Source organism: Sardina pilchardus, chromosome 15 (assembly GCF_963854185.1).
Source record: "Sardina pilchardus chromosome 15, fSarPil1.1, whole genome shotgun sequence".
NCBI classification, from domain to species: Eukaryota; Metazoa; Chordata; class Actinopteri; order Clupeiformes; family Clupeidae; genus Sardina; species Sardina pilchardus.
The window spans coordinates 19,768,643-19,793,703 of NC_085008.1; the positions used below are offsets into that span (position 1 = coordinate 19,768,643).

General features: G+C 44.6%; 1 protein-coding gene across 3 annotated transcripts; it reads left to right on the forward strand.

Moving 5' to 3' along the window:
• The first annotated feature begins 2,441 nt into the window (after window positions 1-2,441).
• On the forward strand, window positions 2,442-24,710 carry cpeb2 (cytoplasmic polyadenylation element binding protein 2). 3 transcript variants are annotated; one of them, XM_062556214.1, is made up of 11 exons: window positions 2,442-3,939; window positions 6,307-6,576; window positions 10,725-10,815; window positions 14,413-14,463; window positions 16,635-16,658; window positions 17,666-17,839; window positions 18,094-18,183; window positions 18,515-18,633; window positions 18,854-18,968; window positions 19,119-19,300; window positions 20,390-24,710. In XM_062556214.1, the coding sequence occupies exons 1-11, from the start codon at window positions 2,725-2,727 to the stop codon at window positions 20,615-20,617; spliced, it is 2,559 nt and encodes an 852-aa protein (XP_062412198.1). In that variant the 5' UTR covers window positions 2,442-2,724; the 3' UTR covers window positions 20,618-24,710. The 3 variants fall into 3 exon arrangements, with proteins under 3 accessions (XP_062412198.1, XP_062412199.1, XP_062412200.1); XM_062556215.1 differs by lacking the exon at window positions 16,635-16,658; XM_062556216.1 differs by lacking the exons at window positions 14,413-14,463; window positions 16,635-16,658.
• The last annotated feature ends 351 nt before the right edge of the window (window positions 24,711-25,061 follow it).

Consider the following 25,061-nt stretch of genomic DNA (forward strand, 5'->3'; position numbering starts at 1 on the left):
AGACATCAAGATGAATGCGTGACGCGACGGAGGACATTTACATTTACGCTCGATGCGGCACCGGCATCTCTTCTCATGTTTAATCATCAGTGTGCTTCCACTGAAGGAAATTCAAATGTTGACATTTGGGATGACCTCGTCAGGCTCGTCTTAAATCACTCCCTACAGAAAAAAATATTATGTTCAACGGCTTCAAAATGTATGGAAACCTAATTATTCTCAAGAAGTCAAGTAATGTGTGGTTCGAAATGACTCGACGTGTAGGCCAAATTAAGTTATGAATGTTTGCATTTTACAGTCATGACATTGTTCCATGACATCAGTATTGTCACTTGTTCCACACTTTGGCAACAGCAAATGTGCTGCAATGGAGAATGAATTACAGGACATCATAAGTGAATGAGATTATGGTGCACTCTTGGGGTGCTATATCGAACCATGCAGGCTTTAAAGAACCATTAGGAGTTCCTTTGATGGACCCTTCCAACAAGGTTTAAAGAACCATTTAAGGGTACCATATGGTTTTTAGGTTCTATTGTATATAGCACCTATTTTTTGAGTGTACATTCTGTATTTTGCAGTACAGCACCAGCTGAAAAAAAGTAAATTGAGTTCATGATGATTCCTGGTGGCATCCTGGTTCATCACAGATAATATATACACATGCATAATATGCTATATTCAGTGATTTAAACCAAACTCATTAACATGATATATGAACTCTACAAAAAACAAGCACAGTTAGACTATTTCTCTTGCAGTACCCAGAAATGATGGCCTTCAACCATGCCCTGTCATGTGGAAGTATACAATGGCTTAGATATTCACACCGAGTGACTATGGGGGGAAAAAAGAATAAAAGGTTAAAAATTGCACTGTGAAATTGCTTAAAATGTTCAGTCATTAGGCACACCCAATCCCCGTAGAGCTTTGGGCTTTATCAGGGCCTTTCTTGCCCGCTTTGCTCATATGTTGCCTTCATTTTGGTACACTCCCCTTGTTCTAGTCAAAATTAATATGAAATTGACCAATTAACTTATAGAAATTCCACATCTATTGTGCATGAACTTACAATCCGTCACCTATCAAAAACCTGTGTTTTTCAATGCTGCATTCAATAAATGAATGTTTGGGCTCTTCTTCACATAAGTGCTGTCTGGGGTCTGGTGGAATAGCTTTTATCAAAATATGAACAAAAGCAGTCTTTGACTTTTTACTAGGATAGGCTGCACTAGAAATGTTCACTCATTTTCAAATTGAAAACAGATAATTTAGGAATGTTTCTAGGCTATGCTGTTAAACATAGTGGTGGAACATTATGACTTGTAGATTTACCAAACAAATGTGTGTCCATATATTTGAATGTAAAGCAGCAACACAAATTTGATGTTTTATCTTATCTAAAGTTATGGGTTGACGTAATAAATCCCTGTGGAAGCCTATGAGGTGTCAATGAAGGACTAACGTAATTACTTTATTTACAGATAACCACTGTTCTCCCTGAATCCAATCAAAATAGGACTCTACTCTACTCTGAAATCTCTCTCACGCACCGCACACATGAGATACACTGGACATAGTATATGCTATCTCTGTGTATATGGATCCCTTTGGTGTAAGAGAAAAATACACATTTATACCACTGTGAGACGTGCTCTTTTAAATCCGAATTGCACTTTGGGCTTGCATATGCATGAAGAATAAATCTCTTTGACATGCAGCTGCATTTTAATATGCTATTTTTAGAAGCAAGCGTCACTGCTCATTGTGACGCGTCGGCACAAGCTGGACAGAAGTCTCCAATGTCGACTTAGTAGTGGTGGGGATGTGTTCAACGCCATATGGTCACAAGTAGCTACCTAAAAGTGAATACGGAATAAGCCATGCTATATCCAGCCAACGCCTCAACCAAAAAATAAAGCAACTGTTGTTAATATTAAACACTTTGGATTATTTATTCTATCAGATACATTAAGCGGCCAAACAATGATAGGCACTAAACTAGAATAGCAGGCTAGGCCTACCCTTAATTTTGAGCAAAGAGGGATTGGTTGTTAGGGAGATGTTAGGCTGCGTTCCCTTAAATTACGCCTGGACATGAACTAGTTAATTACTGGCTTATTACGAGTTTCTTATTATGCTATCCTTTAAGGGAAATGCATTACTTCAGCCAACGCGTGAGTCCCGGGAACAGAGGGGTGCTTTTTAGTGTGATGCAGGTGTCCTCTGCTGGCTCCAGAAATCCTGCGGCGGTACAAATGTTCAGCCAAAATATTTCTGTTCAATATTCAGAAATCCTGACGCTGTACCGCACCTTCTGAATAATTAATTAAATGACGTAACCAATGCAGTGTCAGCTGTAGCCCAAACTGGAGGAGAGGCGGGGCCAGAATAAATCATGATGCAGTCGTGACGTCCATTCGGGAGTTTTAATCCTTTGCCGCAGCATATCAGCAGGTAATGAGAGGAGGGGGACGTTCGGTCGGTCGGAACGAATTTACGACGATACGACCAAATTAAACCGGATGCTGGACAAAAATCATTAACACGTTAAACGTAGGAATACTCAGGTCGAGGCTACTACAAGGAAAAACGACCGTCTCGACCTTGGCCCCTCCTCTTTCGTTATAGGAAGCTGAGCTGTATTATCTAACACTACTGTACATAGCCTATTCTTATTGTCCTAACTGAAAAGACGCAACTTTTTTTATAGTGATCAAATAAATGGGGGATTACGGATTTGGCTTGCTTCAGACAGTAAGTATAAACAACAGCAGCACTACACTCTTGGGCGGAGGCGCTTTCAGGTCCTACTCGACCCCCTCTCCGGTGTCCACCGGCCAGCTATCCCCCAACTCGACTCCTGTTTCTGGCAACACCGTCCCCGGCGTGTCCTCTCTATTCCTGTCAGCTGCTGCGCATCAGCAAAACATGCAGGATGAGCCTGTGGGGGTGACAACCTCGCAGCAACCCCCTTCAATCGAACAAACCAACGGCAACAGCAGCAAACACGGGTATCTGCAATCTAACAGCAGCAACAACAACCACCACAACCAGCTGGGCTTTAACACACAGGACTACAACGCCTTGAGTCAGAACCAACAGCAGTTCGACGATTTTAAAGCCACTGTAGGTCACGAACAGTTCTGTCCGACGCAGTCGATCTGTGACCTTCAGCACGACCGGAAAATACATCAGCAGTTAAGTCAGCAGGCTGAGTTCGGCTGTTCGGAGCCACCCCCACCCCAAGGAGAATTTAGTCACCTGCCTCAGAAGCAGCCTTACACCACTGCCGGCTCGAACGAATCCGATCCAAACACGGAATCGAGCCACGATCAAATTCGCAGCTTATCGGTGGAGAAGGCAGAAGCCGATGTGGTTGCTGCCGCGTCGCCATCGCCCACTTCCGTGAATCCAAACAAGGTAAAGATCCAAATGGACTCCCCTAACTCCCATCACATAAACAACGGCAATGGCACCGGTACCGGCAATAACATACTGCCCGGAGGTATCGGAGCCGGCTTCTCCAACCTCCCACATCAAGAAATGCAGAATGCGGGAGGTGGCTCGGCTTCGCCGACTCTCCCCGGTTTCGGAACTCCCTGGTCCGTTCAGACGAGCTCCCCACCACCACCTCTCTCCAACTCAGCCAACCCCAGCCACGCAAACGCGATGAACCCGATACCTAACGCAGAACACGAGAACAATTTCTACCCGGGGATTCCCTCCTCCATCAACCCGGCCTTCTTCCAGAGCTTTTCGTCGGTGTCTACTAATCCTTGCGCCGGGATTAACGTGCAGGGCTTCAGCAGCCCTTTCTCGCCCCAGATCAACATCCCCCAGCAGCAGCCCCAGAGCCGCCGGTCCCCGGTCAGTCCCCAGATGCATCCGCAACAGGGAGCCTTTCTGCAGCAGAGGAACAATTACAACCATCACCAGGTGAGGCTACAGTTTACATTCAACCGCAGTGTTTTACTGTGCGATATCAACCCTTAACCTGGCATCATTAGTCGCATTACAAAATACCAGTTGCATCTCTTGGACAATGGGCGTAACAGAATGTATTCTCTCACCCTGATTATAATATGCTTATTACAAATATACGTTTATGCTCAAGGTGGAATTTGATGAGTGAACAATTTAATGTATCCACTGCCAAGATAATAGAGCATAGACAATGCACCATTCCTCCCCTGCCACGCTCAAACCCCAAGCCATTGTCAGTCCTATGTGATGAATACAAATGCGGCCTTGTCTGTGCGAAACAGCGCACTCCAGAGTAGCATTAGACAATCGACTGCTATGCGCTAGTTTCTCTAGCTTGCATTCCACATTTATATCGCCATTCTATATGGCAAATGCAACGTTGAACCATTGAGCTGATACATAGACTGCATTTTATTCGTTTATGTATCAACATGAGAGCTCTGCCACTGCGAGCAGTCGTGACATTGTAAGAGACACTCACGTGACATTCCAGAGATAACATGGCCTCAAGGACGCCTGTGTGCATGTGTGTGTATGTATGTGTGAGATAGATAGATAGAGAGATAGATAGAGAGAGAAATATTAAACGCGTTGTAAACGATGTAAGAAGTATGTTAGTGTTATTATGATTGTTATTTGATCTTACGCACGCATTGCGCACGGGAGAACTCTACTCATATTAATGACATGGGTAAAAGGAGATAAAAAACGGCCACATGAAGAACAGAGGTCACTTCATTAGTACTAGATTAGTACTAGATTAGTTTTGGTTTAATAAAGAACACTGGTTGGACGTGCCATGACCTCTCTCCATTGTGGCATGTGGGGTTCACAGGGGGTCTGTGTAGAGGAGGCAAGGTGGAGGAGAGGTGGAGGAGAGATGGGGAGGGAGGAAGAGAGTCAGTCACATGACAATGTCAGGGAGTGGTCCTTTGTGTATAGACGTGTAGACATATTGAGACATCACAGGCCCCAGTTGCAAAATCACTCTGTGGTGAAGTTATAGGCCCAGTACCAGTAGAGTGTTGAGGATGACCTTAGTTGCTTAGGTCAGTAGGCTATCTCAAGTCTTGAAGGACCTGAGTGGTGTGTGTGTGTGTGTGTGTGTGTGTGTGTGTGTGTGTGTGTGTGTGTGTGTGTGTGTGTGTGTGTGTGTGAGTGTGTGTGTGTGTGTGTGTGTGTGTGTGTGTGAGAGAGAGAGAGAGAGAGAGATATGAGTCTTGTGTTTTTGTCTACTGTCTCTGTTTAACATTAACTGTAAGGATTATGAAACAGCCAGTTAATAATAACTTTCATTTTGCACGTATTAATCTCTCTGTGTGAGTGTGTGTTGGACTAAACTCAGCAAATCTAAGCACTTCTGCAATCTTGCCCTCAGTCTAGACGTTGTCACACGGAAATAGACAGTATTGAATGACAAACACGGCCTAACTTACATTTTATCTCCTAAATCACAGAAGCAGCCAGCTGCAAATGGTATTGCTACAAAATACATTTATTTTGTCCCATTACAGGCGAGGGCTCTGTAGGCAGTAGGCTTCAGTGATGACAATGATCTTAAGTGAAGTCATACGTTATTAGTTTACATTATATGCATAACGTAATGTCATCTTTACCATATTTACTCAAGAATGACAATGTGAGTCTGACACAAGTGTATGTTTTATAGAATACAGCAAGGGTGTGTGCAGGCCATCTCAGGGCGTGTGGTGCATTGCGCATCGCGAGTCGGCCCGTGTGTGTGTATGTACGAGCGAGTGGGAGAGTGCTTTGCTGGAGTTCGAGTGCACAGGACACACTGTATTAGACCTAAAGCCCTAAAGCCTCTTAGCCCTGTCGTCACTGCAGGGCCGGGTATGCAAGGCCACTGTTGCTGGAGAAAATGTGTTGTGGGAGCGATTAGGGCAGTGGAGACAGCGCACCCAGCCAGCTGCACACACACACACACATATATATATATATATATATATATATATATATATATATATATATATATATATGCCAAAACAAATACAGAACACAAATGCTGTGCACTCACATGTATGCAGTATATAATTGTGTCTAGGGCGTGTGCGTTTTATGAGTGTTTCTGCACATGGATGTTTTTTTTGTCCTTCTTTCTTTCTCTCTCTCTCTCTCTGTCTCTCTTTCTTCCCTAAGCACACAGATGTTCATGCATGCACGCAGCACCGAGGCACACACACACACACACACACACACACACACACACACACACACACACAACACACACACACACACACAATTGTCCTGAAATGACACATTCAGTGTTATTAAATGGTCCCCTTTGCATTCCTGCAGCCCATGATGAAGCAGTCTCCCTGGGGGGGCAGCCACCAGGGCAGCGGCTGGACCTCTGGAGGGATGTCCTGGGGAAGGGACCACCGCCGCGTTGGCATGGGGGTTCCCGGCTCCATGAGCCAGGTGTCCCCCATGAAGAAGCCCTTCTCCAGCAATGTCATCGCCCCTCCCAAGTTCCCCCGCACGGGCGGCTCCCTGGGGCCCAAGTCCTGGATCGAGGAGAACGTTTTCCGCACAGATAACAACAGCAATACCCTGTTGCCCATGCAGGTATGGTGTATGCTTCTGTAGGTCTATGTCTGTGTGAGTCAGTGTGTGTGTGTGTGTGTGTGTGTGTGTGGACATGGATAGCCAGATGTGTGTGTGGGCATAGTCTTGTGCCTGTATGGGTTTGTGTTAATGCTCACAGGTGAGTGCAGTATTTCAGGAGCTTGCTCATGTGCTCTGTGGCAAGAATGTCTCACTTCCCCTAATGCCTCCTGATCTCAGTCATATGCAAACTATAGACCTCAGAGTATCAACCGAAACACCGTCATATGAATTCTATACCCTTCACACATGGCCATATAGGGAGGGGTTTGGTGAGAAAATCATCTTATCCAATCAGGGATGACTATTGAATTTTCTCTGGAAATGAAGCACAGGTCATGTGATCCATCACTCTCAGTCTGAACAGGGCCAGGTCCCAATTAAGACAAGCACAGTGACAGAGCTGAATTGACTAAACCTAAGAGATAGGCGGAGGGCTCACCATTATCCACACTGATATTCAAAAGAGTTGGAAGTGTGTATGGTCGTCTTCTACTGTATTTTGTTTTAAAGACGTAGTCTGTGCATTGCATTCCTGTCTGCAGTGGCTTCCGTGCTTGTCATATTTTCTTGAGAGGAACATTAAATGTATTAAATGTAAACAGGAAGACCATATGGCCCTGGATGTTACATGCAGAGCTGTGTGTGTGTGTGTGTGTGTGTGTGTGTGTGTGTGTGTGTGTGTGTGTGTGTGTGTGTGTGTGTGTGTGTGTGTGTGTGTATGTGTACGTGTTTGTTGGAAGGAGGTTGGACAGCCTTTCACTCTAAGTGGAAAAATGCTGGACTCAAAGGATTACAGAATAATTTCCTGAATTATAAGCTGGAGCCCGATCCAGGGAGCAGGAGAGGAATTGAAAGGGATTGAGAGCGAGTGAGAGGGAGAGAGAGAGAGAGAGGTGGGGCAGGGGGGGTGAAGGACTTTGAGCCTGGTTTCAACATATGGGTTTCGGAGCCAAAAAAAGCAAAAAGGGAAGGCAACAAAATATCAGACATCAAACAGAGGGGTAGGGACGTAGTAGAGACATGCAAAAACACCTCCAAGGACGTCTCGGCCAAGCCCAGTAACCCTGAGAGAATGGGGGCCATTTGCATCTCAATCAAACCTTGTCACATTCGTTTATTCTCAGTCAACAATGGCGAAGGTGTTGGCTGGTTTGAGGGGTGTTGGGGACGTTACTCAATTCAAGTCTGCCGTTACCACCTCATTGCTGTCGCTACCTTGGAAACAAGATGAAGGTTGATGTCTTCACCAGAGGCTTGGAGCTGTGTCCAATAATGTGGATGGAACGTTATGGCATATGAACCTTTGGAAACCTTTTGGCCTGCATGTAGAGGGGCTTCCGCTGGAGTTGTTGGTCATATCCACATAGGGGCACAGTGTCTTCACTAGTCCCTTTAAAGGGTACTTACTTGCCTGGTGAAGCCCAGCATACCTCTCCAGGACATGGGCTGGACGAACATGCTGGTTTTCCCTGACGTGATGTTTTCAGTAGCTGGCCCTCGTCACTCTCTCCCTCACTCCCTCCCTCCCTCCTTCTCCCTCTCTCTCTCAGTCTTCCTCTCTCTCTCTCTCAAGCGCTCTCTCTCTCTCTGTCATTCCTTCTCCCTTTCCAGGAAGCTGGCGCGGCGCGGCGTTATTGTTCATTTCCATAAACAGTGTCCCACTCGGAATTCCTCGCATTCCACGCATGTCTCCTCTCCTTTCCTGTCCTTTCCTGTGGTTTCCTTCCTTCCTTCCTTCTCGGCGCTGTCGGAACATACGCTGCTGCCGCCGCGTTCCAGCTCCGGCTCCAAAAATCCACTCCGTCATCAGCTCCGGGAGTAAAAGGGAGAAAGTGAAAGACAAGAGGAAGTGCGGCCTAGGAGTCCAGAACTGTTTGCTTCACATCACTCAGCCGCACTCTGGCTGGGTGGCTCGGACTGGGAAGAGGGGGGAGGGGAGGGGGGGGGGGGGGCTCCATGTTGACCAGACACGCAACCTGCTCGCTCGTGCTCCCAGCTCCCAGGTTCCCATTTTCAGGACCGGCTTTATTTTTGGCCCTCCTGGAGCGGTCGCTATCGCTATCTTTAGCCAGCGCCTCCGACACCTTGAAAGCGGCGCAGCGGGTTAAGCTCTCATAGCGTGAGGCAGGGCGGCACACGGCCCGAACCCGTCACCCGTCCCGTCCCCTCCGCTCAACCCCTCCCCTCCCACCCACCCCCCGCCTCTGGCCCCAGGAGTGACAGCACGGATGGCTAAGCTCTTCTTTAAACAGCAGCGCCCGGGCTAAAGCAGACAGGCTCACCGGGCGGAGCACATGGCACTGACAGATTGAGCTCCTCGGCTGTCCGGCGCATGACGCAGGAGCGGCCAGGACGAAAGGCTCGCCACGGGAGACGCCGCTCACCAAATCTGTCAGCCTCCGATTTTTAGAAGAGAGAGGGACAGAGTGAGAGAGAGAGAGAGAGAGAGAGAGAGAGAGAGAGAGTCCAATGCTGACATCTGTGTGTGCTGATTCATTCCAACAAGGCTCTTCATTGGCGAGGCTGATGAATGAGCACAGATGCACACTCTGATCGCAGTTTAAGGCGCCATTCTCCCTCTAAAGCTTTCAAAACCATACATCAAAAATGACACCAACATGTGACAAATGTCTTCCCGGTTATAAATGAAACGTTATATTTGGAAGACTTGATTAAATGTGGGATGTTAATCTCTTATCATGCTCTTTCAGACGAGTACTCATTGTTGTCTCTCTCTCTTTGGGTTTTGTGATACAAACCTGTGCGTCACCGCCGGTCCCCTTTGTTGAATGAATTGACAGTCTTTGTCTCGTTTAATTGGTGTTTTTGTCCCTTGGATGCCCCTAAAGCCGGGCTTGGCTAATAACAGGCTTGGAGAGAAGGACTCTGCCTGCATTTGAGGTAATCTGGTATTATCCCAGAGACTATTTCCCAGGCCTTCTGCCACTGTGTCGGACTTTGAGAGTGGCCCATTCACGCCCAGTTTCTGGATGAGAACCAACACAATGACTGACACGTGTTTAGTTTCACTTTTCTAATACTTTGTGCTCCGGCCCAGAGCAATCAGATGTTTGAGGCTGTGGCCAGCGCTGTGGATTGGGCCTGGGTTTTGGATTAGAGGTTAGAGGATTGGAAGACCTGTGGGGTTTCGTAGGTTTTATGTCCTTGTGGTGTGTGTTCGAAAGTATTAAGCGTGGCATATTGTGGCTTTATATATTACATTTAAGGCATGGAAAAAAAGATAAATATAAAGGAACGTTCCAACAACCTCCCCCTCCCCTCCACCTCACATAGAAAACCAAACCTTCGTACCTTTGGAATGTTTTACTGCTATGCTGCAATGCAGTGCTGGGATGCCCCTCTTGTCTAAATATCGCATGCCAGAGAGAAATGCTGCCCCCCCCCACACACACACCTCTTAGCCACCGTCCCGCCACATAACAATGGTGAGGTCATCGGCTCTCATCCCAGTTCTCCCCAAAGAATGCGGCTCCTGGTTTCTGGCCGGGTTCCCTGGAGGGCTGCGGCGGCGAACCTCTGCGGGCCGGCGGGGGGAATCTGTTGTGGAGGTGGCGCGCGTGGGCGCAGGCACACGCTATTGTGGCCGAGGTGAATAAACACGGAAAGAATTTTCATCCGCATACGCTCAGCACACACGCACGCACGCACGCACATACACACACACGCCCGAACGTCCCCGCCAGCAAATAGTAATCCTGTAATACTCCTGCTCCTGAAAACAGTTGTTTGTGTGTGTGCGTGTGTGTGTGTGTGTGTGTGTGTGTGTGTGTGTGTGTGTGTGTGTGTGTGTGTGTGTGTGTGTGTGTGTGTGTGTGTGTGTGTGTGTGTGTGTGTGTTTCTCTGTGTGTATGTGTGTGTGTTTCTCTGTGTGTGTGTGTTTCTCTCTGTGTGTGTGTGTGTGTGTGGAAGAGAGAGACAAAGAAAAAAAGAGAAAGAGGGACAGTAAAAGTGTCAGCTATAAGGTGTGTTCGTTCGTTTTGAACCTGCTAATGAAATCTCTGAAGCCCATTTGTATAGTCTGCACATTGACTTGTGAAAGCCTCCTATCTAACTTCTCTCTGTTTGTGTGTCTGTCTGTCCTTTAGGATCGCCCCAGAATGTATGACAGTCTAAATATGCACTCTCTGGAAAGCTCCCTGATTGATATCATGAGGGCTGAGCAGGACCCCATGAAGGGTGAGTTTCACATCAGTCGTCCACCTGCCACTCTTGTGTTGGGGGAGGGGAGGTCTTTCAGGCAGGCTACGCCAGGCTCAGAACTGAAGTGTTCTCGGTTCTCGGGAGCATTAAAAATAGTCTTAGAAGACTTGTCTAATTTTTCAGAATGAACGCAACGTCTGGTCTGACATCCTGCCTGGTGGTGTTGCCGGTTGCATTGATTAGGGAGGAAGCTAATTATTGCAGCAGATGCTCTCTGAACGGAATGCATCAGTGACATGCTTGGTGTAGCCTGCCTGTTAACGAAGGCCAGCCTGTTGGAAACAGGGCTGTTGTCGTCACATGTGTGGATGTTAATAGAAAGAGAAAAAATACTTTCCACTCCCCTCGCCTGGACTGCACCACTGATCTTGCAGACTATCTATTCAGACAAGGGACACGACTAAATAAATGCATCAGGAACATGTCCTGCATACATACAGTCCATTCATATTCTACATGAATATGCTCATGTAGAGGCCGTGTTAAGACCAAACTAGCACTGTTCTCCTGCAGTCTCTCAAATTTGGAAATGTGCTGGTTGAAACATGCCAGTGAGAATGTAGGGATTTCATAACGCTTGCACTGCAGCAGCTTAGTATCTGACTCCAAATCCCATTAGCCAGGCTCTCAAAGTGCTGAGAATAACAGAAAAATTCTTACAATCAGGCTTACAATAGCACAGGCTTACAATAGCACAGTATGGCCTTCAGTTGGCATTCATTTCTTTTCAAAGTTAGCGCTCTTAAGACTGTGCATGGCTTTTAACGGTCAGGTTCAATAAGCTCAGTCTACACCATATGTGTGCTGCACAGTGGGATTGTACAGTGAGTTTTGTACAGTGGTAGAATGAACTCTATGTGTGTGTGTGTGTGTGTGTGTGTGAGTGCGCTGTGCGTTCTGCTGACAAGTTTGAACACAGTTTAAGTGAAATGTGTTCTGTGTGTGTGTGTGTGTACGTACAGTATGTGTGTGTGTGTGTGTGTGTGTGTGTGTGTGTGTGTGTGTGTGTGTGTGTGTACGTACAGTATGTGTGTGTGTGTGTGTGTGTGTGTGTGCCTATCTCAGTGCAGAGACCAGGGATCCATACATCCTGCTCTGCTGTGCTCTGCTGGGCTCTGGGCGTGGCCCTGCAGAATACAGCAGAGCAGGCACACAGAGCAGCATTCACCGCTCAGAGAGAGAGAGAGAGGGAGAGAGAGAGGGAGAGAGCAATCCCTTCCGTATAAATAGAGAAAGACTGCATGTGTGTGTATGGAGGTGTGAGTGTGAGGTAGAGAGCGCAATCTTTAGTGCATAAAGGCAGAGAGAGAGAGACAGGGAGAGAGAGGGAGAGAGAGAGAGAGGTAGAGAGAGAGAGAGAGATAGAGAGAGGGAGAGAGAGAGAGAGAGGCTAAATTTAGAGCTGGGTGCACTCAAATATACTGTGTGTGACAGCCAAGCGGGGGCAGGGTGAGGCAAGAAGAGCCATTTCAACCACCTCACAGCTGAAATAGCTAGGTGAGCCATGTAGTGCTAGTTTCAACACACACCTAAAGCACACCACAAGCTGAAAAAGCTGGTTGAGTTTCATTAAGCTTTCAAGCTAAGTAGTGATAGCTTCAACAAGCACTTACAGTAAAGAACACCACAAGGTGAACTAGCTAGGTGAGCTTCATAAAGCTCTGAGCCATGTAGCTCTAGCTTCAACACACCTTAAGACCACCACAAGTTGAAATAGCTAGGTGAAGCTTCATAAAGCTTCAAGCCAAATAGCGATAGCTTCAACAAGCACCTGAAGAGCACCACAATCTTTCATCAGGGTGTCAGTGTGCCAATGTTACAATTCACCCAAGAGCTCTGTACCAATGCAAATTAATCAGGAAAAACACTGAATAAGCATTGAGCTGATGCATACAATATGTGTAACTGTTGGGAACATGCCCAGACTAGATAACCTACGCATATTGGCAGTGGTATAGACAGGCATGGCACTGGAATCTGCTGACAGATGATTTGAGATGTGCTGAGTTGATAAGAGTTTAAGGAATGGGATGTAAACAACTCTTAGGGAGGGCAGAAATGGGTGCTAAATCATTGTAAATGCCTTATAATCTATGGCCACTGGAAGTGTGATGACACACACACAAACACTCTCTCTCTCTCTCTCTCTCTCTCTCTCTCACACACACACACATAACATGTTGTTGAGGTCATATCTGATGTTCTGTGCCTGAGAGCAAAAAACAAAGCTGCAATATGCATGACCTGCTAATCGCTGGTGCAAGAAGAAAACACTCCTCTTTCCTATTCCTCTCTCTGCCCCAGCCAGCCAACCACAGGCACCCACACATTTAACGGACATCTTGGAAGTCCAATCCATGACTATGAGCTTCCCTGAGCTTCTTATTGGTTTAAGGCAAAGGCTTGGTGAGAAAATTCTGAAGGAAACATTTGTGCAGCGCTGTCCCGTCTGTTCAATGAGCTTGACGCACCAAAGCCCTTGAGGCATTCTGTAACCATACGTTTTGAGGACCTTTTAAAAAAAATCATATAAGATAGCTCTAAAGTATTGAGTGAAAGAACTGACTGTTATTTTTCTCCTCATGTCCTCATTCTGTGGTACATCATAAGTCAAACATTGACTATATTTGCCAGCCTTTGAAAAAGAGAAACACATTTGTTGAATTTGTTACATATTTGTTAATGTTGAAGTGTCATGTCCGCTGTTCCTACAGCTTGGCGGAGACCTTTAGCAATGCTACAGTGGACCCGATAATGAAAATGTTTTGTGTAAAGCTGCAACACACGCAGTGTTTCAGGTTTAGACAACCAAGTGGCACAGATCGCTGAATACGACATGAAGACGAGGTTGCAGTGAAAAAGTCGTGGAAGAGGACCTGGTCTATAGGCCATGTGTACGGCTCTTGGTATCCGTGCTAATGAAGTCAGCAAGAGGGGGGTTTTATGAGGGCTTTGGTGTCAGAAGTGGGATGGTAAACACATCTGGCGTCTCATGTGACGGCCGATCCTCAGACAGGTGACTCAGACGGCGATGTCTGCCCCGGCCACTCCAGCTCAGCTGGGGCACATGGGTCCGGGGTGGCTTGTTTTGTATTCCGTCAGCACAGGAGATGGCTTTGTGCGTCGTCTGCAGCCCGAAAACAGAGGAGCCGTTGTCGGCGGTGTTCTTTGCCCTGGTTTTTTTGGGGGCCTGGAACAAGTCACATGACCGCAGAGCGAGCTGCCTCTCTCTCTTCTCTCTCTCTCTCTCTTCTCTCTCTTCTCTCTCTCTCTCTTCTCTCTCTTCTCTCTCTCTCTTCTCTCTCTTCTCTCTCTCTCTCTTCTCTCTCTTCTCTCTCTTCTCTCTCTCTTCTCTCTTCTCTCTCTTCTCTCTCTCGCTCTCTCTCTGCTGGGCCCATGGTGGCACCCCCTGGAGGTCTTGTCTTGTGTTGTCCATCTGTCCCATACGTGCCTCTCATCCTGCTCTCTGTCTGTCTGTCTCTCTCCCTGTGTGTGTGTGTATGAATGTGTGTGTGTGTGTGTGTGTGTGTGTGTGTGTGTGTGTGTGTGTGTGTGTGTGTCTCTGGTGTTCAGGCCGTGTGGGATGCCCTCACCCCGGGGCAGATGGTCTGCTCATGCTCAATGGTAATTATCTTCCTCCTTCTCATTGCTATTGTGACTAATGGCTCAGGCGCGGCTCTCCCCTCCTCTTCATCCTTGCCTGTTTTCTCTGCATCAATCTGCATGCAATCTGACATGGGTTTGCACTGTGTGTGTGTGTGTGTGTGTGTGTGTGTGTGTGTGTGTGTGTGTGTGTGTGTGTGTGTGTGTGTGTGTGTGTGTGTGTGTGTGTGTGTGTGTGTGTGTGTGTGTACATCTGTATATGTTAATCTCTGCGAGCGGCTTCTTCATGCTGGAGATTATAGCTTTGCGTTAACTACAGGCTATGGGATGGGGTTTATCCTGAATCTGACATGAACTGGATAACAACCATTGGTTGACCAAGTGCTTTACACAGTAAAGGAAAGAGAAAAGAATATGCTAATGGGTCAAAATCCTTTGATCAAGGTCTTAGATGACTATTTTTTTTAAAACAAATTGATAGAGAACCATTATTCTGTAAACAGGGAGAGTAACCAGGCCAGCCGTTGTTGTTGCCAGTGCTGTAACTGAGGAGTAGGTTGGTAGACATGTTCAGCAATATTGACCCAAGGTGGTGAGCTAAGATTTTGAGGACTCAGATGAGATTACATTAGTATTAGTATAAGTTCTGTATCTGACATATGGCTAGGTGACTGACAATGGCTGACAATTGCTGTTGGTTTAGCGGGGCTTTTTTCTAGAACTGGGCTAGCTGCTTTGCCAAGCTATTCTGCTTTTCTGTCCACTTAGTTTCCCCCTTTATCTTGCTTGAATGTGCTTTCTCAGAACTGGTTTTGTGCACTGTTGTTCTGTTGAACAGGTGGCTACACATTCAGTTGTTGGTTACTGAAATAGGACTGTCTGAACTCTGAGACCTTAAAGATGACCTCTACCACCAGGGCATACATGAATTCACATATGGCATAATGGTTTCATATTATACCATCAGCCCATGTCCAAATTGAATAAATTGTAAATAAAGTGCTGGGCAGTCGTCACCGTCAGTGTTGTGCGTCATGGCCAACATCTAAATCCTTGAGCCATCACACTTTCACAGTCTCTGAGTTTGCGATGGCAAGCACAGTTAGGTCAGTGACATTTCCATGCTGTCCCTTGTGTGTGATTCTGTTTGTTCGTTTGCTGTGTTTATTTTGAAGGCAAGATGGGTGCCACGTGTCTTGTATTTACACACACACACATACACACACACACACACACACACACACACACACACACACACACACACACAATTATCTATCTCAGAAGGAATGCTGAGTACACTTGAATAACGAGTGTGAAACTGCTGTCAAGTGACTTCCTTCCTTCTGTGTAACTTCTACAAAAAAATGACTCATTTGCGCTTGTTCTTCCAAGCCGAGCTGAGCCACTGGCGAACGCTCAGTCTCTCCCCGAGGAGAGGCGAACTAGTTCAGCTTGTGGGTCATGTCGTGCTATAGGGTCACAAAAACAAGCTGGGGTTGTTTGTCTCTGGCTCAGCTGGAGCGGGGTGGGGAGGGTGGGGGGGGGGTGTTCAAACGCACCGTCACATGATCCAGGGCACTAGTCCCTTTGCCTGGAAGTTACTGATCACATGGGACGTTCGGCGACGTAGATCACATGATCATCTGGAACGCCTGATGAGTCACATGATAAGTGTGGAGTGGATGTGTTACAACTTTATCCTCAAAGGATCAGAGACTCGTCAGGTTGCTCACAATGTCACATGTAAGACTTTTCCCATGAATAGATGACAAGCCAGGAGAATCTACCCCTTGCTTGGTCAAAGAGAAACTGTGATGTTTGATAGTACACTTAGTGCATATTTCTATAAGTATACTGGGTATCAAGAGTTGGAATGGAAAATGGAAAATAACATAGCAGACAGTCAACGTTGAATGTGATTGGCCTCATGACCCACTGTTGAAAAAAGAGAAAGTATAAAAAGGTCAGTCATATTTTTACCAGGGGAGGCCTCACACCCACTGAGTCTCCTTTGGTAAACTGACCCTGTGTGTTCCTACAAGAGGAAGGGCCTCCAATGAGCGAGCGAGAGGCCTAAAGAGCCCAGAGAAACCTCCGCGCCATCCATCCATCCATCCATCCATCAGCACGTTCTCTATCTCGTTTCCACTCTCCTCTCTGCTAAAACTCTACTCTGCTTTGTTTACACGCAGCACGGAGCTATGGGAGACGACGAGGTAACGCCCCGCTCACTGTGATGTGCTGTGTGTGTGTGTGTGTGTGTGTCCGCATGGCTCACAATGTGTGTCCTACATACATGCATTCACATGCAGACACAACACGCCGATCATGTAACCGCCTCCGTCATTAACTCCTCTGTCGCGTAACCAGCGCCGCCTCCGGCCCGTATACGGTGAAAGGCAGCTTTGTTAGTGGTCAATACCTGCAGCCACTCTCCCACGTGCCTAACACTCCGATACGGACTAAGATTCTGCTTCACTGTGTATAATTCTGATTAATCACGACCAGTCCAATCACATGTTGATTATAGTAATCGGCAATGTTGGGATGTGGTGGGGTTCTCAACTCTATTTCACATTGCTTTTGATATTCTTCACAGGATGGCAAAAGCTATTTATTTACGAGGGAATATTTATTAGTCAATATCTTTTGCATTTCTGTTGTATAACAGCAGAATTTCATTTGCATGTACTTCAGTGCACCACTCCAAGGTAGCTCTTTCTTTCTCGCAGAAGATTATTTCGATACAGGAAGTTAGTTCCCTTGATTACATGTACCACAATGTTTCCCAGGGAAATGGGTTGAATTAATTGTGGGCGCGCCATTCTCATCAATCTCTCAGTGTGTATTTCCCCTTGGAGTGGCCCTGCTCTGCTGTAATGCACACCGCTCCACACCAAGCCATCCAATCAGCTTTCACTCTCGTAGCCACGGAGAGTAGTGTCTTCACATGCCTACGTATGAAAGCACAGGTTAGATTGGACACGCACTTGACGGCAAACTGATTCGGTGCTATTACGAGCCATTTGGGAGCTGGTGATGATGATTCACTTCACGACCAAATTCCACTAGGAGTTCACCCAGTTTGACTTGCTTGCTTGACGGGCGTGTTCAATTTAAGAGCATTGCTGCCACCCACACTGCTGGTTTGTTGACGAGGGTCTGGTTTTTGTACTCCTTGGGGTTTCCCGACAATCCGGTCTGACGCATCCTCTCCCAACAGGGCGCTCCTCCTTGTTTCCGATCGACGACGTTCTCCTTGACGACGGCCATGGCAACCAGGGCGTCCCTGGAGTTCTAGGCTCTCCTAACTGCTACCCTCACCAGAACGGGGAGCGTATCGAGCGCTTCTCTCGCAAGGTGTTTGTGGGAGGCCTGCCTCCAGACATTGATGAAGGTCAGTGCAGTGACTGGTGAAGTAAAAGTGTGCTTAGGTTCTTAAGCGATGTTGTATTTTTTTTCTCATATAGGTTTTGGCTAATTTCTGTTATTTACAAATTGTAAAAAAGTGTTGAGCAACATTCTGGTTAAGGATTCCAGCAATATAAACTCTGTTAATAATAGAACTTCTGAATGTACATGTTATAAGACATAAAGGCTAAAAAGTCATCACACACACTCACACAACATTTGTTCTTTTTCTCCACACAGATGAGATCACCTCCAGCTTCCGCCGCTTTGGCCATCTGGTGGTGGATTGGCCTCACAAGGCCGAGAGCAAATCCTACTTCCCCCCTAAAGGTAACATCAACGGACAGCTGCCCAGTCCTCAGCCCCGGCCATGGCATCAGAAACAGCTCTAACTTCAGCATTACACAACAGATCTTTCCATACTACCTGTACATGTGCCAAGTTGGTTTTCAACCGGTTTCGTTTTATGCAGAATACAGGGTGTTGGTATTTTTCGGTAGAGGATGCTGTGTTTAGTGGGTATCATTACTGCATACTGGTTGCCTAAGTTACAGGCTTGAACTGATTCAGTGCCTTGTCCAGCTGATAAGAGGAAATTGTGTGTGTGTGTGTGTGTGTGTGTGTGTGTGTGTGTGTGTGTGTGTGTGTGTGTGTGGTCTAGGTTACGCCTTTCTACTGTTCCAAGAGGAGACTTCTGTTCAGGCTCTGATCGAGGCCTGCTTGGAGGAGGATGGCAAGCTGTACCTGTGTGTCTCCAGTCCCACCATCAAGGACAAGCCAGTGAGTCTAGCGGCCAGCTTGTCACAGCCAATTTATCCAGCGCCAAAGCCTCTTGTACAAGACACGCACGCCCGCCAACAAAATGTTCCAACTCAACAGAATCAATTAGAGTGAAGTCGAAGCCAGATTTTTAATGTGATGCCTCAGACAGTGTTCGTTTAATTGTGATAATGCGCTATAAGCATTTTTTTTTTCTTAATGTCTTTTCTCTATCCCTTAGGTCCAGATTCGCCCGTGGAATCTGAGTGACAGCGACTTTGTGATGGACGGCTCTCAGCCCCTTGACCCGCGCAAGACCATCTTTGTGGGTGGTGTCCCTCGCCCCCTCCGTGCAGGTCAGCGCGCTTCAGCCGTTCACTAAAATCTCCACTCATTCCGGTCCATTTCTCAACCGCTCGCTCTCTCTCTCTCTCTCTCTCTCCCTCTCTCTCTCTTGCCACCATTGCCCTGATTAACCCTCTGTTGTGGTGCTGTCCTCTCTGCAGTGGAGCTGGCTATGATCATGGATCGTTTGTACGGTGGCGTCTGCTATGCTGGCATCGATACTGACCCAGAACTCAAGTACCCCAAGGGGGCGGGCCGAGTGGCCTTCTCCAATCAGCAGAGCTACATCGCTGCCATCAGCGCTCGATTCGTTCAGCTGCAGCATGGGGACATTGACAAACGGGTATGGAGCTTCTTCATCTAACTAATGGGGGCTTATTGGTGGAATATGTTTTTTTTTCTTTTGGAAATAAAATACCAGTTTTATTTCCATTTGTTTTATTTTATTTGTTATTATGTTATCATTTTATTTTTGTAATTTTTTAAGCGTTGATCAATGTAAAGAATTGCCGCAGCAAGGCTGAAACACACGATCAGGACACAAAACCTAGTCTAATATTTATATTTAGAAACATGTTTTATGCAACAAAAACTGCACATTGTGAGTTTGAAGAATTATGCTTCAGCTGTGAATGCCAGCCTGAACAGTCAGCAATAGAACAGCAATGCTATCGGCAAGGGAGAGACTGAATCTGGAAATAAAATTGTTTCAGCAAGTGAGATACTGAATCTTAGACAAATAGGTGAGTGAGGGCTAACTGAGATAAGTCGTGGAAAGAAAGACACATTCTTAGGCTTGTGTGGTGTTTTTGTTATTTAAAGGGGTAGAAACAGATAAGAGCGTAATATTGTAGAATAGCAGGCGACTGTCTCCATGGTGAGGAGCAAGCTTGTTTGAATTGAATTAGTCCAGGGACCACACTGTCTAGGACTGGGCCTGTTTTCTCTTCCAGAACACCAACCAGGCTCAAGGCATTCAACTTCATCATAGTCATAGTCATCGACATAGTCATAGTGTCTAGTTTTAGGACTTCACCTGCTTTGAAATCAGTGACAAGTAATCACTTTTAGTTATAACCGTCATGAGGAGGACTATCTTCCAGGACTGAGCTTTTACCTATATTCCAATACATTCCGCTGCACCAGATTCAGTATGATTTCTTTCCAATTGGTTGTGGACTTGCATGTAGTCACTGGTGAGACATTCAAGAGTCATGTGCACTCTCTGACAGACTGTCATAATGATCAAATGTTGTTTTGGCATACTCAATAATTATATACGATACACAAGTATAATAGCAAGTCTTTGCACATATTTAATCTCTCTACTCAGCTGGTGGCACTGCCTGAGCCAGTGGAAAACAGCCATTAGTGTGACCCCGACTGCTTTCTCACACCCGTGTGTGTGTGTGTTCATGTCTGCCCCCTGCAGGTGGAGGTGAAGCCCTACGTCCTGGACGACCAGCTGTGTGACGAGTGCCAGGGGGCGCGCTGCGGGGGCAAGTTCGCGCCCTTCTTCTGCGCCAACGTCACCTGCCTGCAGTACTACTGCGAGTTCTGCTGGGCCAACATCCACTCGCGCGCCGGCCGTGAGTTCCACAAGCCCCTGGTCAAAGAGGGAGCGGACCGCCCCCGCCAGATCCACTTCCGCTGGAACTAAGCGTCACCAAGAGAACAAGAGAGAGAGAGAGTGGAGAGACGACGTCACAGCACGAGGCAGGAAAAGTGCACTGTTCTGTCCCCTCACCCCCAAGCTATCAGTATAGAGTATGTAACAGTATACATTATAAGCAGATATAAATATATATGAAAATATATCTATATAAAATATAAATATGTATCTTTTGTAGCAGCCAAAACACTACAAGCCTCAGTTTTTCACCAAACCACCCGCCATCTCAGGCTTTGATGACTTTTTTGTGGTACTTTCATGTTTTTTTAAAAAAAGGAGATTAACAGAAGAGAGATTGATTTTTTGTAGTTTTTTCAAATTATTTTTATATGTGAGATTTAAAGTAGATATGAGAATGTTTTTGCATGGGAGGGGGCAGCCCGTCTGTCTGTCTGTCTGTCTGTCTGTCTGTCTGTCTGCTGCTAGACCCCCCCTCCTCAGCTGGTGGGCTAAGTGCACACTTGCTTCTGGAAAAACCCTTGATATTAAAATCTCTGACGCCTGCCCCAGGTCATTAACCAAAGGTAGCAACTAAGATATAGGAAGCATGAAAGTGAAACATTTCTGCCACAAATGAAGTGAAAGAAAGCGGAAGGAAATAACTAACAAACAAAAACAAAACGACAAAGCCTATCTCCTGGTGTTTCGATGTGCTCCTTATACTTATAAATGAATAATTCTAAAAGAAGATAGGTTGAATATTTGCTCTCAATTTAGACCTGCAAAAAAAGATAATACCTCAAAGTAACTAATCTGGTTTGTAGTTAGCTCTATCTACCATTGTTAATCACACAAGCTATGTAAGAAGCTTTGCTGCTATATATAATATATGAACAGATGTATAGTTGTTATATTAAATGCCATCTACTAGAAAGGAATCGTTATAAATTCAAATGCAGTCCACACGCTCACTCAGATATGGCAACCCTTGTTGCTCATGAAGACTAGAATGTGAAATCTTAAGTGCATGTTTGTGTATACAGCATCTGCATGTAGTGTAGAGGTTACTGACAACATATAGAGAAAGAAAACAAGTAACAAAACTCATATTACAGAAAAAAAAGCTGAACACTATGTAGCATGAACAAAAGAAACCTGTCAACGACCTTGGTGTCAAAATGTTAATTAAGTTGAGAAGTTATTACAAAAAGAAACATGCATGCATTGATGTGATGATTGGTTTACATGGTTATTCTATCAGAAACATTAGTTTTAGACTAGTTCGTCTGGCCATCTTTGTGTATTTGGTGATTTGTGAGGATTTCGACACAAAAAGATGAAAAAAAAAACTGAGTGGTGTTTGTGGTTAGTGTACATGGTGTCTGTGTAATGTGTGGCTGTAGTTAGTGTGGATTGAGGTTTTCGTTAAGTTTCAACGTAGATAAGGAGGACAAAAATATTAGGACGACATTTTGCCTTGACCCTACTTCTTGTTACCTCCCTATACTCATATGCTCACCAGTGTTTCTCGATGTAGCATAGACCGTAGCTGACAAAAGGTTATTAGCCAGATATGAAACGATTATCCAGTGTAAAATGGGTAGGCGTTTTACAGGAACACGTTAGGTAGCCAATACAGGTTACAATACACAGGCAGTTGGTCAGAAGACACTTGTGTTTTTAGACAGAGCATATACTCCTGTAGAGTTAGTTATGATGTCCATTGATGTAGGCAACTTTAAAAGGAGTAAAAAAAAAAAGTCTTTTCTCAAATCGGAGTGAAAAAAAAGTGGTTATCACACTAGTGTCATTGGGGAAGAATTATCACTTGAGAGAGAGAAAAAAAATAAATCCCAATCATTTATTTTCCTTTCCTCTTCCTTCAAATTCAGTTATGATCACAGAAAAAGAGCAAAGATATTGCAAAATTTGTGCCGTTATAATTCATCCCCTCCCTGTGATCCTGTGCGGTTATAACACTTAATTCATTTACTCCTAGGGACAATCTCTCTAATAGCCGTGGATGCCAGCTCTACTGGTGGCTGGCTGGTACTGTACTGTATATTTGTGTGTGTTGATCTTATTTTATTTTCTGTGCTGTGTGCTTCTGTGTTTGTTTGTTTTGTTTGTTTGTTTGTTTGTGAGCACCACACCCAAGTGTTGCTGTCTTTTTCGGTGTTTGTGATTCAAGCTTTTAAGTGTCTCTACTGTTACTACTTCAAGATGAGATTGTAAGGTTTATTTATTGAGTTGTGTGTTTTTTTTTTGTTTTTTTTTAAATAGAGTATTTATTTGTCAATATGATACACATTTTGCATTTGCCCCCTCGACCTCTCTAATCACTTTTGATAATATATATAGTGCACTACATGTTCTGAATTTCCTACTCTTTGATTACAGTCCTTTGTTGCTCTTACCATTACGGTGATCAACAAGCTGGCTAACCCTGAAGTTATGAAAAATGAAAAGCTGTCCGTTTTATTTACCTGTATGTCATCATTTTATAAATGATTTCACTTCCCTTGGACATCTACCTATTTTTTAACCAGATGATTTTAATATTCCTTATTTTTTCATAAGTTATTTAATATTTTTTTGCAAGTGGGCTTAGGTTTTTTATGTGAATGCAGAGCAGTAATCGAAAATGTGTGTTCTAATGGAGGTCAGGGGGAATTTTAGGCAGTGCTTCCTTGCAGGCATTGCTTGCTCTGCCTGGTCAAATCAAAATGGAGGATGAATCATGCATATGAGATTTGCTGAGCTATGCCTCAAAGATGGATTTAAATATGAAGGAACCGTTCACCTTTCCTTAAGTGTCATGGTCCTTGTGACTGTCGACACTCCCAACACAGCTATGTTAGAACTGGGATGAAATGGTTGAAAGAGTGACACTAGCAAAAGCCTCGGCACTAGCCACACCACTTTCCCCTGACACTGGCCTCTTTGTGTTGTGAGTACCGTGTCCGGTTTTCTGTGTTGAACACTGTTGCTTTGTACGCTTGTGTGTGTATGCGTATGTGTATACTTGTGTGGTTATTTTTGTTTTTGTAAAAATCATATTTATTTCACTATTTTTGTAGACGAATAACTATTTGATTTGGATTGTATTTTTCTATTTCAATAGACTTATTTTACACATTTTATTTCCCCTAATATTTATAGTTCTGTCCAGAAGCAGGATTCTGTTTAAGACGAAAAAGAAACGGAGACAGTTTCAAGAAACACCCATGCAATTATGTATATATTGATATATTAATATATAAACTCTTTTAATATATTAATATGATTAATATATGAAAACATCACATGTTTTATTTGAAGGAAACACACATTGAGGGTTCTATTATGTTCATGGAAGACACTTGAGATTTTCCCCCGTTGCATCGAGACTCTCGTAGCCTCTCCTCATTGATGCTCCGAAACTTGAATATAACACATTTTGAAAGGCTGACTAACCTCAAATCTGTGTTGTGACGTGCAATACTGTTTCTAATGTTTGTATAAAAAAAAGTAAGAATAACAGTGTAAACCTTTTTAATGCAGATTTATTTTTTTCATTGCATATTTTGCAAATTTCTGATTCACAGTGTCATTTTTTACTGTCAGAAAATAAACCCCTTTTTTTCATTGCAACTATTTTTAAATCCAGATATCTTTGTACTGATGTAAATGATTGTAGTTATTTTGGATAGTGTTTTGCTAACAAAAGGAGAGACTTTTTCATGCATATTTCTATTTCTTTTCATTTTGGTTTATTCTTTTTTTATTTCATTTAAATAGACTAGTAGCAAAATACTTGGAATAATTTTTCATATTATGTGTCATTAATATTATTTTGTATTTTTATGTGGAATATATATAAATATATAATTTTATGATGCTAATTGCTAAAATATTATTTTACGTTGAATTATTTTTAAAGCTAAAATCTTTGTAATATTGTCAAAGTTACTAGTTTCTAAATCAGAGTTTGTGTAGATTCACACAAGTGGTTTATGAAGTGTTCGGATTGTAATTATTACTGAATGGTTCTTTGATATGCAAATGAATATCGTGGATTTTTATTTTGGTTTGTTTTGTATTTAAATGGGGTGTTGATTACAATCTTTCATTTCCTGAATAAAGACCCATTCTGTTCGGACACAGCTTGCGTTCTGTCGTGGTTGATTTTCTCCCTATTACTGAGCTCAGGTTAATCGAATTAAGGGGTCTTCACACAAATTATTTTATAACTGGACCTCACAGGAGACTCTCATGGGAGGAAATGGATCCAGGTACTTGAAAAGCCAATAACCCTACACAATAAGTACATTACTTAATCTACTGCTTAATTGATGACTTGAAGCAAGTTATGTCCTGCATGAATATGAATATAGTTTCTCAGAATGTGTTTAATCCATAATACCATATTATCTAAGGTGTAACTGCTCTAATCATGCCTGGAATTGACATTGTACGTAACGTTCCTCTGGGGTTTCATGAGGTGATCTTG